This window comes from Mauremys reevesii, linkage group 1 (genome assembly GCF_016161935.1).
Source record: "Mauremys reevesii isolate NIE-2019 linkage group 1, ASM1616193v1, whole genome shotgun sequence".
Classification (NCBI taxonomy): domain Eukaryota; kingdom Metazoa; phylum Chordata; order Testudines; family Geoemydidae; genus Mauremys; species Mauremys reevesii.
In genome coordinates, this window is record NC_052623.1 from 194,269,682 (window position 1) to 194,286,418 (window position 16,737).

The window sequence follows — 16,737 nt, forward strand, 5'->3', positions numbered from 1 at the left end:
GTTGATGAGCCAGTCTCACTGAATTCAGGCGGAGAAGCAATAATCTGTCAGAGGTCAGCTCCTCAGTTCTGATCCAACCCCTTTATGCCATCCAAATGGGGCAGAGGGGCCAGATTCTGGCCATAAATGGCCAGTACAGATGAGCTTCCTGTTAGTGTAAAACTGGCAGAATTGACTCCTACACTTCCTGCCCCACTCTCATGTTTTGGGGGAGGGAGGGGAAGTGGTGCAGCTCTCCTTCACTAATGCCAATCCTCTGCTTGCGTAAGATCCATGTGGATCACATGAAGGGGCATAATTAGACTAATGCTGGGGTTAGGGCTAGCATCCATCAACTCTCAGAGTCAGGGGACAACTACTCTGTTTGCACCCCTTTGTATAAGCAAGAATCTGGCCTAAGCCATTTTTACTGTCATGAGAAGAGCCATCATTAAATGATTTAAACTTGGAAAAGAAGAAAAACTACCGTTAAAATTAGATCTGTTGTTATGGGGAACATCTCTCCCTGATTGAGACCACTGTTTCGTGCCATAAACCAAATTAACAAAATGCACGCAAGGAGCCTCAGGCTGCGTTTCTGCAACACAAGAACTAGAGGGAAGAGACTGAGTCACTTTCCAAAGGCGCCAGCTTTTACAGAAATCTGTAAGTCTATGATTTGGGGTCATGCATGAGAAAACAAGCCCATATTACACAGTAAAACAAAACTTTGGCATAAAGTAATTCAGAAATGAACATAATTGAATGCAGAATACAATGACAGGTTCAAGTCATTTCCAACACCAGGGATGTATAGTATATGTAGCACTGGTGAAAGATCCAGCTCAGGTTTCAGCTCAAATGATATCAATATATAGGAACTTCCATTACTGCATAATCTGAGTGCCTCACAATTTGTAATGCATTTATCCCAAAACACCCCTGTGAGGCAGGGAAGTGCTATTATCACGATTTAAGAGTTGGGGAACAGACCTCCACAAGGACAGGAAGTCTGTGGTGGACCTGGTTCTCCTGGCTCCATGGCTCATGCCCTAACCATTACACCAATCTTCATGTCACATGAATCCCTCAAAATTGGATGGGTTTAGTCCCTTTTGCTGTGCCCCCCACATCACTGTAAAATAAAACCCCAAACAAGTAAAGAGCAGAACGCAGATTTAATCCATGCTCCAAAGCCAGACTGGCCCTACAGTCTTCCTCTTTCAAACTCAACACCCAAAATGAGATGTCCCCTACTCATACTGAGTAAAATGCGTTGTATTTGTATTTATAGGTTTTTCTCACAGCCCTCGTTTCTGTGACATTAGGGAGCCACACAAACATTCAGAAATGTATGGTCTTAATACCTCTCTGAGGAAGAGGAATAATACTGTCCTCTCTTCGTACATGCCCAAGGTCACACAGTGAGTCTGTGGCAGAGCTGAGGATTAAACCCAACTTTTCAGAATCCCAGAGTGCTAACCACCAAACCCACTGCTTCAACCCACTATTTCTATTATATGTATTTATTTTTTAAGCATAAAGTTTGTCTATAGCCGCCTCTTCAGGGTTGCACGATAAACAAGTAAATGTGAATAGAAGAGCTGTAATCTAAAGGTACAAAACACACCCACACCCACATACACTCCAACTCTGAAGAGTCTCTCAACTGAAACTCGCCTGTTCATCTCACTGGCTCAGAAATAGCCTGAATAAACAATAAGCCATGTCACATGACTGAGTTCTGTCAGTGGAAGGGGAAAGTGATTTGAGAAGCAAGGGCCTTACACTGAGACTGGCCAGTCTTCAGAAGTACAATTCTAGAGACCATCTCCTTACATGTCCCAGCTGCTCTCAACTGTCAGGTAAAATTACCTTTATGCTACCTGGGACCTAAACTACAAAGGACTTTTATAGATCAAACCCAACCTTTGAACTACATCTGGAAATGAATATGTACCCACTGCAGTCTCTGGAACACAGATGTAATGTGTTGCCAGCATGAAACACCAATGAGTATGTCAGCAGTAGAATTCTACATTTAAGTGAATTTTCTAAGAGATCCTCAAGGATAGGCACTTTGCAGTTATGTAGCTAGGAGATGACATAGGAACAGATAACTGTTGAGCTTTGCTTTGATAGGAAAGGTTGCAACTTCCTAGCCAAGCAAAGATAGGGGGGGAAAAAAACCACTAGTCTGCTTTCTAAAACAGCAGTGGATCCTATATTGTAAACCTGTGTAAAAAACACGAGACAAACTCCCTCAATCGAGGTTTCAGGTATCACTTCTGGCAATTCATCCAGGTGTTTCCCAACTCACCAATATCACCAGGAAAAGCCAAGTGATTGCATCTGATTTGGGAGACATTAAGACAGAGAGCTAAATATCATCAGCATACTAATAGCACTGCAACCCAGAATATCTCACATTGTCCCCTGGTTTCATCTACACAGTGAATAGAGGGCAGGCAGAATATAAACTTGCAGTACACCACATGACAAATCTCTTGAGCAGATGAACAACAGCCTGCTACTAGCCTCTGGGTCCTCTCCACGGAAAAATAATTGATCTACTGAAGCACAACTACAGCTAAACCACCAGGTTTCCAGACATGTAAATACCATGTTGTGGCCAATGGTACTAAATACCCCTGCCAAATCCAAAAGAATCAGCATAGCCATCTCTACTCTTTGCCCATTTTCCATGAATAAGCAACTCAGCTCAAACATCAACTGCCTTCAGATACTGAGTACACCTATTTAACATCTGCTATTTAATATAGCTATATCTGCTATTTAATATAGCATTCTGTTTATGTGAGGAAAATAATTATGTTGTTCTTACATGCAGGTAATGGCCTATTTATTCCTCTTAAGACAATGTCAAATGAGAGCCTTCAAGATTGGACTCACCAAAAGTCTGAATTCCCAAACCTGATTTAGGAGCTGATCTGGTCATGACCAATCTTGAATTAAGAGCCAAGAAAAAAGTGAGATTAAAATGGTTGTAAAATACAATTTTATTCTCCCCAAGACAAAGTGAGTGCCAATTTCTAACAACACAATGCAAGGGAATAAATGCAAATGCTTTCCAGCCCAACTGGCTTCAGCTTCTGAAAAAGTTTAGAAAAGGAAGAGACTTGTATGTGTCAACATGTAGATAAAATGTAGGCATCCCAGGAACATGGGAAATAACAGTAAAGTACAACTTACAGTACAAGGTAAGCATTTCATGGAGGGGAGGGAAATACATAGTTTAGCACAAAGTCCTTACCTGACATCATCTTAAAGGGAAAAAATATTCAATTAATAAAAAATCGTGGGATTATTCTCCAATGTTTTAGAAACTCCTGTATTATCATATGAAAGACAAATTCAATAAAACATCAAAAGTTCCTATTTATGCATGTTTTCATTGGTTTTATGAAGAATGTATGCCTATCTAGTCAAAGTTAAGTTCCATTGAAAGTGAAGAGCTTTTTTTCTCTCCTAAGCATCTACCATAGCTCTGTTCGTGATGCTGAAGGCATTTATCTATGCATTGGGGGTGAAATCCTGGGACCACTGACTTCAGTGGTCCCAAGATTTCACCCTGAGATCTTAGGATAGAAGAGTTACTTCTGAGAAACATACAACTCCTCTGCTCTCCTGTCACAATACCTGATAGGTTTATAGAGGTACAAGTATATAAGAAGCATAATAAATCTGCATAACTTAAAAGCAAGGGATACAATACACCACTTTCATAACCAGATGGGACTAGGACTCATAATGCTACAAAGTGGAATATTTCAACTGGATGTGGTATGGAAGCTATTATTCAGTCAGCACAGTAAATGTTAGGGAATTCTGGCACTAATTTCAAGTCAAAAGCAACATCACATTTGCCTGCTTTTACTGCAGAACTACAAATTCATGAAAAAGAAGAAAAGTCTAAATTTTAATGAATGTATTTTAAAAAATGGGAAACAGTAGAAAATAAAACTGGAAAGCTAGTTAAAAACATTTAAAGTTCAACATTTTGAGAAAACTGAGCCATCTTAGATCTAAATTCCACAGAAAACTTTTAAATGCTTTTTTTCCCAAAAGTGATACTTTAAAATCAAACAGAATCTCATATGTTACTTTAGAATTTTCTGAAAATCAGATTATAGAACCCAAGCATCCAGAATTGAAAATCAAATACGAGTTTATGCAATGTTCCTGGGAAATACTTTTACTGAGAGAAGGAAGAAGGATTTCATAAACATGAGTGAAATCAAAGCTTTTAGCAAGGTGTTTTAGCTATTTTAGCTACGAGTATCCACTGATATTGAATAGGTCCTGCTTATTGGACTATAATTTCAGCACCAAAAGCTAAGGATTTTTTCTTAAAATTGGTGCAACATTTTCACATATTTCCACATATTTTAAATAACAAATAAAACAGTCTCATTAATTGTAGCAAACTGAACTTAGAATTTTTATGCACTCCTCCATCTTTTGAAAAAATGATACAAGCTACTCTAGTTTTAAAAGCCAGTGAACTCAAAGAGAGCATTTAGTAATTGCTCAAGTAGCAGAATCTTCCCCACCCCTTCTCTCTCTCTCTCTCTCTCTCTCTCTAAGAAATGCTTGTCTGAGTTGGAGATTGCATCAACACACTATGGTTAATTTTTATGATTTACCCATAGCAAAGACATCATATAACTTATGGTTAATCACGCAGTAGACTAAATCAAACATTTTCTATTAAGCTATGAAACAAAAATGGGCATTTGCCAAAGCTGGAGCTTCTTACTTACCAAAGCTCCTTCCATTAACATAGGCAAAACCCTGGCTAATATTGTTGGGCTACTGTTCTTTAAAATTAAAAGCAACTGGGCAAACTGGAACACATAGAACCAAATTTCAAAATGAGGACCCTATAACTAGGCCTACAGAAATGTGCATGCGAATGTCATGCCCACAGAGACCCACCAGTGCATGCCAAAAAACCCCACAAAGGTATAATCAAGTGTATAAGTATGTACATGCATGTGCACGGTTACCTATTGGTGCCCTATTTTTCCACTTATTTTCTGAAGACAAAGAACCATTATGTACACTTCCAGCACAGTCTCTTTTTAAATGTAACTAGGAAAAAAATAGCAAGGTAGATTCTTTCTGTCCCTGCATCCTCCTCTTTAATTTTTAAAGAAAGATCTGAAGATGAACCCCAGGATTGTGAAATGGGTGCACCCCACCTTAAGCACTGACAGCAAAGCATTGATTTGGCCAGCATGGCATAAACAAAGTAACCAAGAGAAAACAAAGGGCTATTGTGGGGACCTATCCAGGCATGTAGAATAATGCCATGTCAGACAGTGTCTGAGTCACGTGAGCAGTTACACATGTGTGGGAGTATGTCATTATTTTAGAATCTGGCAACTTTTTAAGACCAGAGGTTCTTAGTTTCCTGCTATGTCAGTGTGAGTTTGACATTATCATACTGATGGAAATTTAAAAAAAAAATACTGAGGGTAACCCACCGGATCTCCTAGTAGTAACATAATCATGGCCCTAGCCTCAAACAAAGCCACAAGCTTATTAATACACTCTATATGATCATATGAAATAAAAATGAAAAGCACTAGCTCAGCTAATTCAAATGGCTGAATGCTACTATGGCTAGTGAACTGAATATATAATGTTACAGCACTATGGCACACTGCATACTGTAAGAAAATGTCTTTGTAATACACTTGGATCTGATTACCTAAAAACGTACATTATTTGATGCTATTTATTCTCTCTTTTTCCTCTCTGCTTAGCCCAGTACCGCAGGGGGTCTCAAACTGGGGCTTGCGACCCCTCAGGGGGTCGTGAGGTCATTACATGGGGGTCGCGAGCTGTGAACCTTCACCGCAACCCCGCTTACCGCCAGCATTTATAATGGTGTTAAATACATAATTTTTTTTTAAATTTATAGGGGTGGGGGGTCGCACTCAGAGGCTTGTGATGTGAAAGGGGTCACCAGTACAAAAGTTTGAGACCCACTGCACAACAGTGACTTTCAACTGCTACACTAAGTTTATTTCTTAGATTTTTTTTTTTTTGAAAAATACACCCACTTGAAGTTCAGGGAGACGGTGCAAGTTCTCGTTGATTGACATGACATACAAATTAAGACCAATGTCCAAAATATAACATCCTCCAGAACATGTCCCAAACTGTGACTCTTCCACACTCTAATATAATCCACTTGGGCCACTTTCCCCTTTGCTTATATCTACATATATAAGTAGATATAAGCAAAGCCATGTCAGTCACCTGCCATTTAATCACCTGTTTAAGGGCCTCACAAAAAGGTAAAGATGTGGTATACTTTCAAACAAAGGGAAAAGAGAACTTTCACCGGAATGCAAGGAGAGAGTAGGTGATAGTTGCAGATACAGCAGCTACAGACCTTTGTTGTAGCAAATCAGTAGCCAGGGCTATCTAGGCCTGATATCTGCTGTTGTGTGCTGGAGCAAAAGTGTCAGTAGTAATTGAAGGTTTTGTTTGCTGTCAACAGAGTTGTGATTCTTACTGTAGCTGAACTGTGAAACATAAATCTGCCAAAACTAAACAAAGCCTTCAATTTATTTTGAGTGAGTCTGGTACTCCAGCACACAGCAGCTGGTTCCAGGCCTACGTATCCCAATCTCGTATTTTGATTTATAATCAGTTAGAAAGCGATTGTCACGGATATTTGACCAAGTGCCTGGGAAGAAAGGAATCAAGAGAAACGGATTTTAACAATCGGATTAGAAGAATTTGGCAACAAAAATGAGAGGGCAAAATCCAGACCCATACTCTATAGGGTCACATGACAGGAGAATCAGTGTTGTATTGGGCATGAGGTCAGTCCAAGAGCCATCTAGCTGGTACAGGACAGAATGGCTCACAGTGGCTGCTGGAGGCCTGACCTATTCCCTTAACTAGCAGAATGTGATTCCCCTTGTGCATTAATGGACATGATAACCAAACCCATGAGGTGGTGTCCTCTTGAGTGGTAGGTGAAATCCTGCCCTGTAACTCTGTAAATGCTTAGGGGAGGTGAGATAGAGCAACAGAGGCTTCCTGTGGTCTCACCCTCCAAGGCACCCACACAACACGGGACAGGATTTAGAACTATGACTTCAGAGAGAGAAAGAGAGAGACTAACAGTTAATTGGACTGCGTTCTTCAATTAAATGTCAGGCACATTGGTCATGTGCCTAAATATGCATTTAAAAAGTGGTCTAAGGTAGTCACTAGTTTAGAGTACATAAATATTATGTATCTGAGAAGCACAACTATGGCCTTTATACAAGTGTGATTGGTCTTCAGAGGACTTGCAGAACAGCATGAGTATTACCGATTACTTATTTATAAAGACTGTAAAATTATATTCCTAATAGAAATGTAGATACAAAGGCCCTCCTCCTGAGCAAAGAATGGCCCAAGTGTATGCCAAGTGACTGGGGCTCTGCACAGAGGGTCTGTACATGCACAGGGGCTCTGCCTGGATGAGTTCTCTTTGCAGGACTGGATTATCGAAAACAAAGTCACTTAAGATATCTTATTTCACTATCTGAAAGCGAACATTTGGAAATATGGTTACAGCTTTGATTTCTTTAGTCAATTTCAGAAAGCTTCTGAGTAACTGCTACCCCACACGTTGGCTGGTAAATGCATTAAACTCTATGGGACTATTCCATTATTTTAAAACTTGGTCCCTTTTTTTCCTTCATATGAATTTAGTGGCTGTGAAATCTCCTGGGATTGACAGTCTAGGAAACAGTCTTCTATTTAGCTAAATAACCAGGCAGCAGCAGTGCAAACATTCCTTCTCTTTGCTAATGAGCCTGAAACAGAACTGAGAAGGACTCGGTAAAATTTTCAAAAGTGACCAAGTGACTTGACTGTCAATGAGACTTAAGTGCTTAGATCCCTTTTTGAAATGGAATCTAGACACTTTTGAAAGTGTTACCCCCATTTTGTAGATGTGTGAAGATAGATTTATATACATGCCAGTTCAATCACTGCCCTCTCTGCTGAGAAAGGCAGCACGAATGCCAGCTACAGAAAAAAGTAAATGGTGGCTTTTGTAACAAATAGCACTCGCACCTTCCAGTGGGCAATCACCAATTCATTTAACCTAGAACGGTCATCACACAATGGTAACTTGTGGTCCTTACTGGCACAGAGCTTTGAAACTCCTTTATCTTATCACCAAACTTTTGGGACAACCACCAATCCAATTGCCCCCTTTTCACCCAGAGTCATATGAATTTAAAGAAGTAGCACCGGCACTCTGGATTATAGTAGCAGGGAAACCAAATGAGGATCTAAACAATCTCAGAGCTAAACCTTAAACAGTGATGTCTTAATTGTGAACGAAGTGACTTCCCCACCTCTGGAGCATGCTTTCTGATGCCATTTCAAAGGATGACTATACAGTCTCCCATTTATCCTGCAAATGAAATTAGATGTGGTCTAGATTGTATTAAGAGATTCTAATCATGTTGGTAACTTCCTGCAGTAGTTTGTGTATGTGCCATGAATGGCAGATGGGGTTTATTGAATGCACATGAGCACGCTTTGCAAAATGGTTTCTTCATATCTGATTTCTTTATCTAAATGTAAATAAGCAGAGAGACATAGAAAGGAGGTGGACGGTAGGCAGAAAACTTTTTGTTCCAACATACCGGGGAGTCACAGGTTTCTTAGGTCTTAAACTGGCCATAATGTGGCTTGCCTCGAGCAGTAGCAGCGGGCTCCAAAATAAGGTAAAAATGGCCAAAGGAAAATTATTGCCCTGCCCCTTTAAGGCTTTAGCATGGAAAATGGAAAAGGCCCAGGCTTTCCTCAGCTCTGGGTCCATGCCATGAGTTCTTTGGCATGCTCCACTCCATCTTTACCACAAACAAAAGACGAAGTAGCAGAGAGTCTCATCTCTATGCCTCTTCAGGCAAAATGCAATCAAGAAGGCAGACAAGAGGCACTCCACTCCTTGGGGTCTCCTGGCTCTGGTAGGCTCCCATATCTGGACATCCCTAGGCTGGGAGTAGAGGATAGGGGGAAAAGTTCCCTTCTCCTGCTCTTGAAAGAATCCCTTTTCCCTTCCTGTTCCTTTTCATCCACCTTGCTGAGGCCAGGTGAAGGTTCTCGCACGCCAGCAGGCAGGCAATACAAATTATGCAGGGAGGGGGAGGAATCCTGCAGGGCAACAAGCATACGTGGAAGTGATCATCTAGAATAGTCATCACTGCAGTACTTGATTCACACAAACCCCAGCTCAGTGGCTAAATGTGCTTGATTTCACATAAGCCCTCCCTACTCCCAGGACCATCAGATGGTCATGAATAGAGCTGGTCCAAAAATTAGCTTTTTGAAAACAGAACATTTTGGAAAATATTTGTATTGAATTTTTTAAAATCATTTTTTAATGTTTTGTATGTTCCTTTTTCTTGTTTCTTCTTTCCATTAGTTTTTGGTTGCATTCTGCCTCCCTCCCTCCCCGCCTTGTTGTTTTCCTTTTTTCCCTTTTCCTTGTTTTACATTAAACTGATTTTTCCCCCTCATAAATATTTTTTGGCTTTTCAGAATTGAAAATTCTTGGGGGAAGAGAGAGAGAAGGAAAGTAGGTCCTTTCCAGACCTTGTACGATGCAAACAGATAAACTTCTAAATTTCTGCAAAATTCTTTTTCATTTTTTGACCAGTTCTAGCAATGAACTACCATTAATTTTTACAGTGGCAAACCGCAAACGGAAAGCTTTGGGTTTGAGTCCTGTCTCACTATGCTTTCACGTACCGTTATAGCTTAATTGATTTCAATAGAGTTACTTCTTTTTTTAACTAAAATAAGTGTGAAGAGAAGAAAGCCATTCATGTGCAGTTAACTGCCTTCTAAGCTGTTCCACTGAAGTCTCATTTGCTAGCATTTAATAAACATGTATTGTTTCTCTGATGACCTAACTCTGTTAAGGTAAAAATAACATTTATGTTTGCTATACAATCATCTGCATTAAAGGGCAATCTGCTGTACCATTCCCTGCTGCCTGCCCTCTGCCAGAGCCTTTCATTGCTGTGGTGGGGAAAGGCTTCGGATGTGGAGAGGCACCAGGCCACTACACTCTTAAAAATAACAGTGTAAGTGGGGGAGGCACTGCTTAGGTAGGGAGAGAGCCATATAAGATACATACCCTAAGGTTCCAGCATGTCTTTACTCTACTCAACTAAACAGTGGCTTACTGTCTACACTGCTGTTTATACCCATGCGAGGGGGGCGTGCAGCGTATGTACTCTATTTATCACCCTAAGTGAACGTGAAGTATAGACATATCCACAGAATGATTTTCCACCAACTATAAATGCAGAGCTATAATTTTATACTTGTATCTTCCTTGACAAATGTGTAGGAATTGGCTGCAGTGAGTTCACCAGCAAGTTTAACCAGCTATTGATCAGATTTTCCCATGCTCCACAGGACAAGATGGTCCATGTGCCCCGGTTTAGGAGTCTTGAGGTCACATGTGGTCTCAGACTGCACTTCCAGCACCCCAGTTTTATAGCTATAATTAAGAAATGCATAAACATATGAACTCACTCTGGTTGTGTAAGCAGCTTCTGGGTCATCCTCCAATACACGAGAGAGGCCAAAATCCGAGACTTTGCAAACCAGATTACTATTGATGAGGATGTTACGGGCAGCTAGGTCACGATGGACATAACCCATATCTGACAAGTACTTCATGCCAGATGCTATCCCTCGAAGCATGCCCACTAGCTGGATGACTGTGAACTGAGCATCATGTTTCTGCAAAACATACAGAATGCATGTTTAAGAGATCGATTGTACAAGTTCACTATGCACAGATTTTCCATTGAAGTCACTGGGAGTTCTGCACATGGAGGGCTTATAAAACAGAGACCCAAGATCAAAACCATCCATGAAAATGCTGTGACTAAAGGAGAATAATCTCTGAATCAGCTGGAGGCAAACAAGGGACAGGCTTTAATTTCAGATAAAATTTAGCTGTTCCTGTGTTTACTCCCACCTGAATTTCACTTGCCCAAATATAAGATAGGTGCAAATGTCAGATAAATCTAAACTGTGTGCATCCACTGAGGCTAGGATTTTCAAGGCAGTCAATAGGAGTTAAACACAAAACTCCCTCTGATCCATCCGTTAGGAAAATCCCTGTTTTAGACGGCGCAATAATATAAGTTATATGGATAGAGAAGCAATTTTAAAAATTGCAAATGCTTATCTGACTCAGAAATTGCTAAATGCCATCCAAATTTAAATTTGTTCTCCAAAATCTTCCTCAGCTTCAGAATCAAAATCACTATGTCACAGTTCTTAGGCTGAAAACCAATATATGTATGCATTCATAATTTGGCTAGGTTTTCAGCCTCCAAGATCTTGCTAATGTGTTTTGCTTGTTAAAATATTTGCTTCCATCTTGCTATGTGAATCTACATATGACCAAAAATAAAATGTATTCAGTGATCAGCTTTCAAATACATTAACCCCCAACTCCTGCAGTCACATCAGTGCGGGTGACTCCTGTGCCCCATGCGGAGGCTTACTATATAAATGGGGATCTTCACTCACACATGGGTAAAACCACATGAACCCTACTGAAAGACAGGAGCATAAGTTTTACTTTTGACCATTGTTCTCAAGGGACAATATTAGCCATGTAAACATTAGCTGAACATATGGCAGAACTGGCACTGAAATGGCAGTCAAGTGTTTGAAAAGCCCCTTGGCATTCACTTTCAGAGTGAGACTCATGGTTGGAAAGGATGTATTTGCCTGAAACTTGCCTTAACTTTGATGACTTGATAAGTTAAAAATACAAATTTCAACGAATAAATTAGCAAATAGAAATGAATACACTATATCTGAAATACAGTGAACCAATGAACCGGTTAAATTGCATTATGTATATAAGTAGGACACAATGTAATTGGCCAGACTGGGGTCTGAACAGTAGGCAGTCTACATTATTTATCATTTTATAGTGCCCTATAGATTGCTAGCCGCTGCATAGAGAACACAAAGACAGGTCTTTGCTCTGAAGAGATCACATTATCAATAATGGACTGCACAGGCAAATGAGCATATAACATACCCCAGGGATGGGAACAAGGACAAGTATTATTAGAAATAAGTTTGTACAGGTACTCTCCATAGGCCGGAATTTGTATGAGTGATTCAAGCTTTTTGTTTAATTTAAGTTTTGCAGGCAAAGCATTTTTTGTAGGGACCGAGTTTTAAGGAGGGACTGGAATGAGATGAGGATGGAGTGTTTGGCACAAAGGGGTAGCATGGAGGAAGACACTGAGATGCTCGTGGAAAAAAAGAGACACAAGTTATGAAGGAAAGCCTTGCTGGTGGAGCAGGCAGCATGGATAAGAATGCAGGCAGAGATCAGGCTGAAGATATAGCTGGGATTGGGTGATGCAGGGCCCCGAAAGCAAAGACAAGAAGTTTAAATTTGATATGCAGTGCAAAGGAACATGAGGGAAGTGGTATGAAGTTATAATGTACAGGGGCGGCTCTAGCAATTTCGCTGCCCCAAGCACGGCGGCACGCCGCTGGGGGCGCTCTGCTGGTCGCCGATCCCACGGCTCCGGTGGACCTCCTGCAGACGTGCCTGCGGAGGGTCCGCTGGTCCCACGGCTCCGGTGGAGCATCCACAGGCATGCCTGCGGGAGGTCCACCGAAGCCGCGGGACCAGCGGACCCTCCGCAGGCACGCCTGCGGGAGGTCCACCGGAGCTGCCTGCTGCCCTCCTGGCGACCGGCAGAGTGCCCCCCGTGGCATGCCACCCCAAGCACGCGCTTGGCGCACTGGGGTCTGGAGCCGGCCCTGTCAGGAGGATCCCTGTGTTTTCCTGAAATGTTTCAAAATTGGTCCGGGACAGTTCAGAGTGATTCAAGGGATTAAGGAATTGAGCACACAGCTAATTTAGCTGTGTACGTAGGTGCAATACCGCCATCCTCTTTCCTTTGCAGCTTTAACGTTGCCACTTTATGGATATGTATTGTTACACAGTCTTTAATCGTGTGAGCGCATATTATGATTTCTGACAGAACTTTGCTTCTCATGCAGGGCATGATCTAAAGCCCACTGAAGTTGAGTGGGAGTCCTGCCATCGACTTAATCAGGTTTTGGATTAGGTTTTCAAGGAACCATGTGGAACACTTAACAATACAGCAGACTAAAATCACTGAATTATATGTAACAAATACTTGAATCAGCATGTGTGTATATATCAGAGCAATCATTGGTTTTGCAACCTTGAATGACCAAAGTTTTATTCAAGGATTTTTATCCTTATCAAATTTGAGATAGATTTATTACATGAGATAGATTGTTAATATAATATTTATATGCATTTCATATGCTTCAGCAGACACCATAATATATACAGTATATGCAGAAACACGAGCTGATAATAGATCTCCTTTTGGGGTTTAATGTCTATTTCAGTGTTATGAATTTGAGGGATAGTGTCATCCAACCATGACAGACCCAAGGCAAGGTCTGTAGCCAGAGTTGAGGTCACCCTAACAAATGAAAATAAAACCAGTGCTTCTCCTCAGGAGGGAGTTTACTTCTGGCACACTAGTTGTTTTGCCTCATGTAAATCTTGGTAACACGGGGAACATTCAGGTTTTGTCAGGCCCATTACCAGCTTTAAAAGAGAAGGAGAATAAAATAAGCAAAACATTGCAGGAGTGGGGAAAGAGGATGTTCTAATAGCACTTGGCAACACAATTTCTACACCTCATGGTGAGAGGTTATTCTTTAAACATCTTGCATTTAAACTCTTGGCTCAGCATAACAGTTTACCATTATTTGGATAGTGCTTGGTATGATGTATGGGCTACCTACCAATATCAGCAAGAATCAGTGCATTAAAGCTATTAATTTAGTCCTCATAAAAACAATTTACAGTTGTAATTGCTAGTGAATCATTCTTTTCCCAAAACTGGAATGTACTAAATAACATTTCTGCTTTCTTCAATAAATCCCCGACCAAATCTGATTGTAAAGGGTCAAAACAGAATACCAGATTTCTAGATGCCTTTGTGAGCACACGACAACCCACCCCCAAATAAAGGAAACAATTTACACTGGGGGGGGGGTTCGATCTAAGGTACGCAACTTCAGCTACGCGAATAGCGTAGCTGAAGTCGAAGTACCTTAGTTCGAATTACTTACCCATCCTCACGGCGCGGGATCGACGTCCACGGCTCCCCCGTTGACTCCGCCACTCCCATTCGCGGTGGTGGAGTTCCGGAGTCGACGAGAGCGCGTTCGGAGTTTGATATATCGCGTCTAGATGAGACGCGATATATCGAACTCTGAGAAACCGATTGCTACCCGCCGATATGGCGGGTAGTGAAGACGTACCCAAAGATACAACATGGGACAAGACTTATGGTGACTGAGAGTAAAGCAATAGCAATGACAAAATGATGACAGGACAAGATCAACACTGCCATCAACCTTGTACTTACTCGGAGGAAGCTGTCCAGAGAGCCATTCTCCATATACTCAGTAACAATCATAACTGGTTTACCTGAAAATACATTAAAAGCACCAAGTAAGCATTTAAAGAGAAATAGAAAATTCACAATACATGAATGTATTATTATGTATATTTAAGAAATTTGCTTTCAAATGTTTTTTCCTCTAAATACAGATTGTTTTACCTTTTAAAAAGAAACGAAAAAGAAGGAAAAAAACAAAGAAAGGAAGGTTTATGAGACAAATACAACACTCGTAAACAGTAAATGCAATTCCATTGAAGCCAGCGGAAATGCACCTACTTGTACCAGAGCTCAATCTAGGCCCATTTGATTTGTAACCGTGCATGTATAAAGACATAAGGTGTAAGTATTGGTATTTCTGCCTTGCATTATCACTGCACCATGGTCACAGCCAGTGATGCAGAGCCTATAATAGGTGCTCACATGGTAGTGAGTGTGGTAAAGGACCATGCACAGAACACTAGAGGTGCCCCCATTCAGGAGCATCCCTATTATGTGTTTCAACATTCTCTCTGGTAACACACTGGCTATGATATCTTTCCCCCCTATTTATGATAGGGTGGATTATCTGATCAGCAAAAGTCATAAAGTGATAGGAGAAGGCCAGTGGAGAATTCCCTCTGTGCATGGAAACTCTCTGCCAATGAACAGACTCCTGCACCAACTCCCCCCACCCCCTGCACCGCAGTGTAAGAGGAGGAAGTGGGGCAAGGCAGGGTGTGAAGGCCATAGTGGAGCTCCACTTTGACCCATCTGCCATTTTTGTAAATTAGAGTTGCTCCCCTGTAACTCTAATTTGCGCCAGGGCTGGGCAGCTTAGGATCAGGGATCCACAACCAGCTCTCTGAAATGTCTCCCTCTGCATCCAAGCGGAGCTTGGATGTGATTGAGAATCTGGCCCTATATGTTTACTTTATGTTGCAGCAGGGTACTCTGCAAAGAAACAACTCCACGCTCATGCTGACGTCCTCTTCCAGAGCACATCATTTCAAATCCCTCTGGTCAGCTCTGGTCTGAATTATGACCTGGGAACCTGAAAAGCCACTAACTAATCCACTTAGCAACCCATGTAGCCTCCTAGGGGAAAATCCCCCTTTCCCCTGTTTCTTAAGTGTCTTCTATAGAGCAAACAATGCAGCAATCAATACATGGATCAGACTATAATACATTAAAGAGCTTTAATTATTAATAACCATATCATAGTGTCACACAATTTATCTAGACAATGAGTTCCTACCTTGTTAAAATAAGCCATTTACAATATGCTCAAAAATCCCTTGATCTACTGCCAAAACCATTGTTAAATGATACCCTTTACATAGTTACCCTTTACACATGGAGATATAGTTTGAGTCTAAGGAGTATGACACATAAGATAACTAACAATTACCATAAACACAGCACTAGGGTGTGTATTTAGCAAGGTAATGAAGCATATGGTTAATTCAAAGTATGAAAGTATTCCCATTAGCTTCAATGAGACTATTTTGTGCTCAAAGGTAGGCATGTGGATAAGTACCTTGCACAACTGTGGCCTAAGCGTTATGAGCAGATACTGAGTTCCTTGATATGAAAAACGAACAAGTACTTACTAATCCCAAGCATTCAAAAATCATGAGTCAGGCCTCAAAAACACCTGAGATTGGCTTAAAAATCATAAGATTATTTTTTAAGAATGGGTTCTTTCTATTTGCCTTCTGGTTTCTGAACCATTAGGGTGCACTCAGGTGACACTTTCAAACTTTTCTTTGTCAAAACAAGGGTAGAATCTTTTTTTTTTTTTAAATGAAAGCTGAGATTCTCATCTACTCAGTTGACTCCAGAATGTCGGGCTTTAAGAAAAACAGCAGATTTCTCAAGACCTGGGACAAAATCATGAGAATTGGCTACACTGATGATGATACCCCACTAAGCTGGCCAAAAATCTTCACACAAGCACGTATGTAGATCTGCAGCTGCACAGCTTCCATAGCACTGAAACCTTGCTTTTCTGGCCAGAACTCTTATTTCAGGCAGGCTCCTTCTGCCTTATCTTGCTGCTCTCCATGGCTTGTCTGGTGAGAAGGTGCCACACAAATGAATCTCACCTCCTGAAGTTTTCCTGACCTTACCCTGGTTTTTTCTCTTGACCAATCCCTTAACCTCTCACTCATCCACAACTTCTGGTACTGTAGCTGAACCCACAAAATGGAGTCAT

At 41.0% G+C, this 16,737-nt stretch overlaps 1 protein-coding gene across 1 annotated transcript in view; it reads right to left on the reverse strand.

The window, feature by feature from the left end:
* The window catches only part of EPHA3 (EPH receptor A3), a 773,721-nt gene that overhangs the window by 27,588 nt on the left and 729,396 nt on the right, over positions 1 to 16,737 (reverse strand). Inside the window, exons 16-17 of the mRNA XM_039481726.1 lie at positions 14,508 to 14,569; positions 10,576 to 10,785 (exon numbers count right to left, since the gene is read on the reverse strand). Coding sequence (XP_039337660.1) covers positions 10,576 to 10,785; positions 14,508 to 14,569 — 272 coding nt within the window. The remainder of the gene's footprint in view (positions 1 to 10,575; positions 10,786 to 14,507; positions 14,570 to 16,737) is intronic.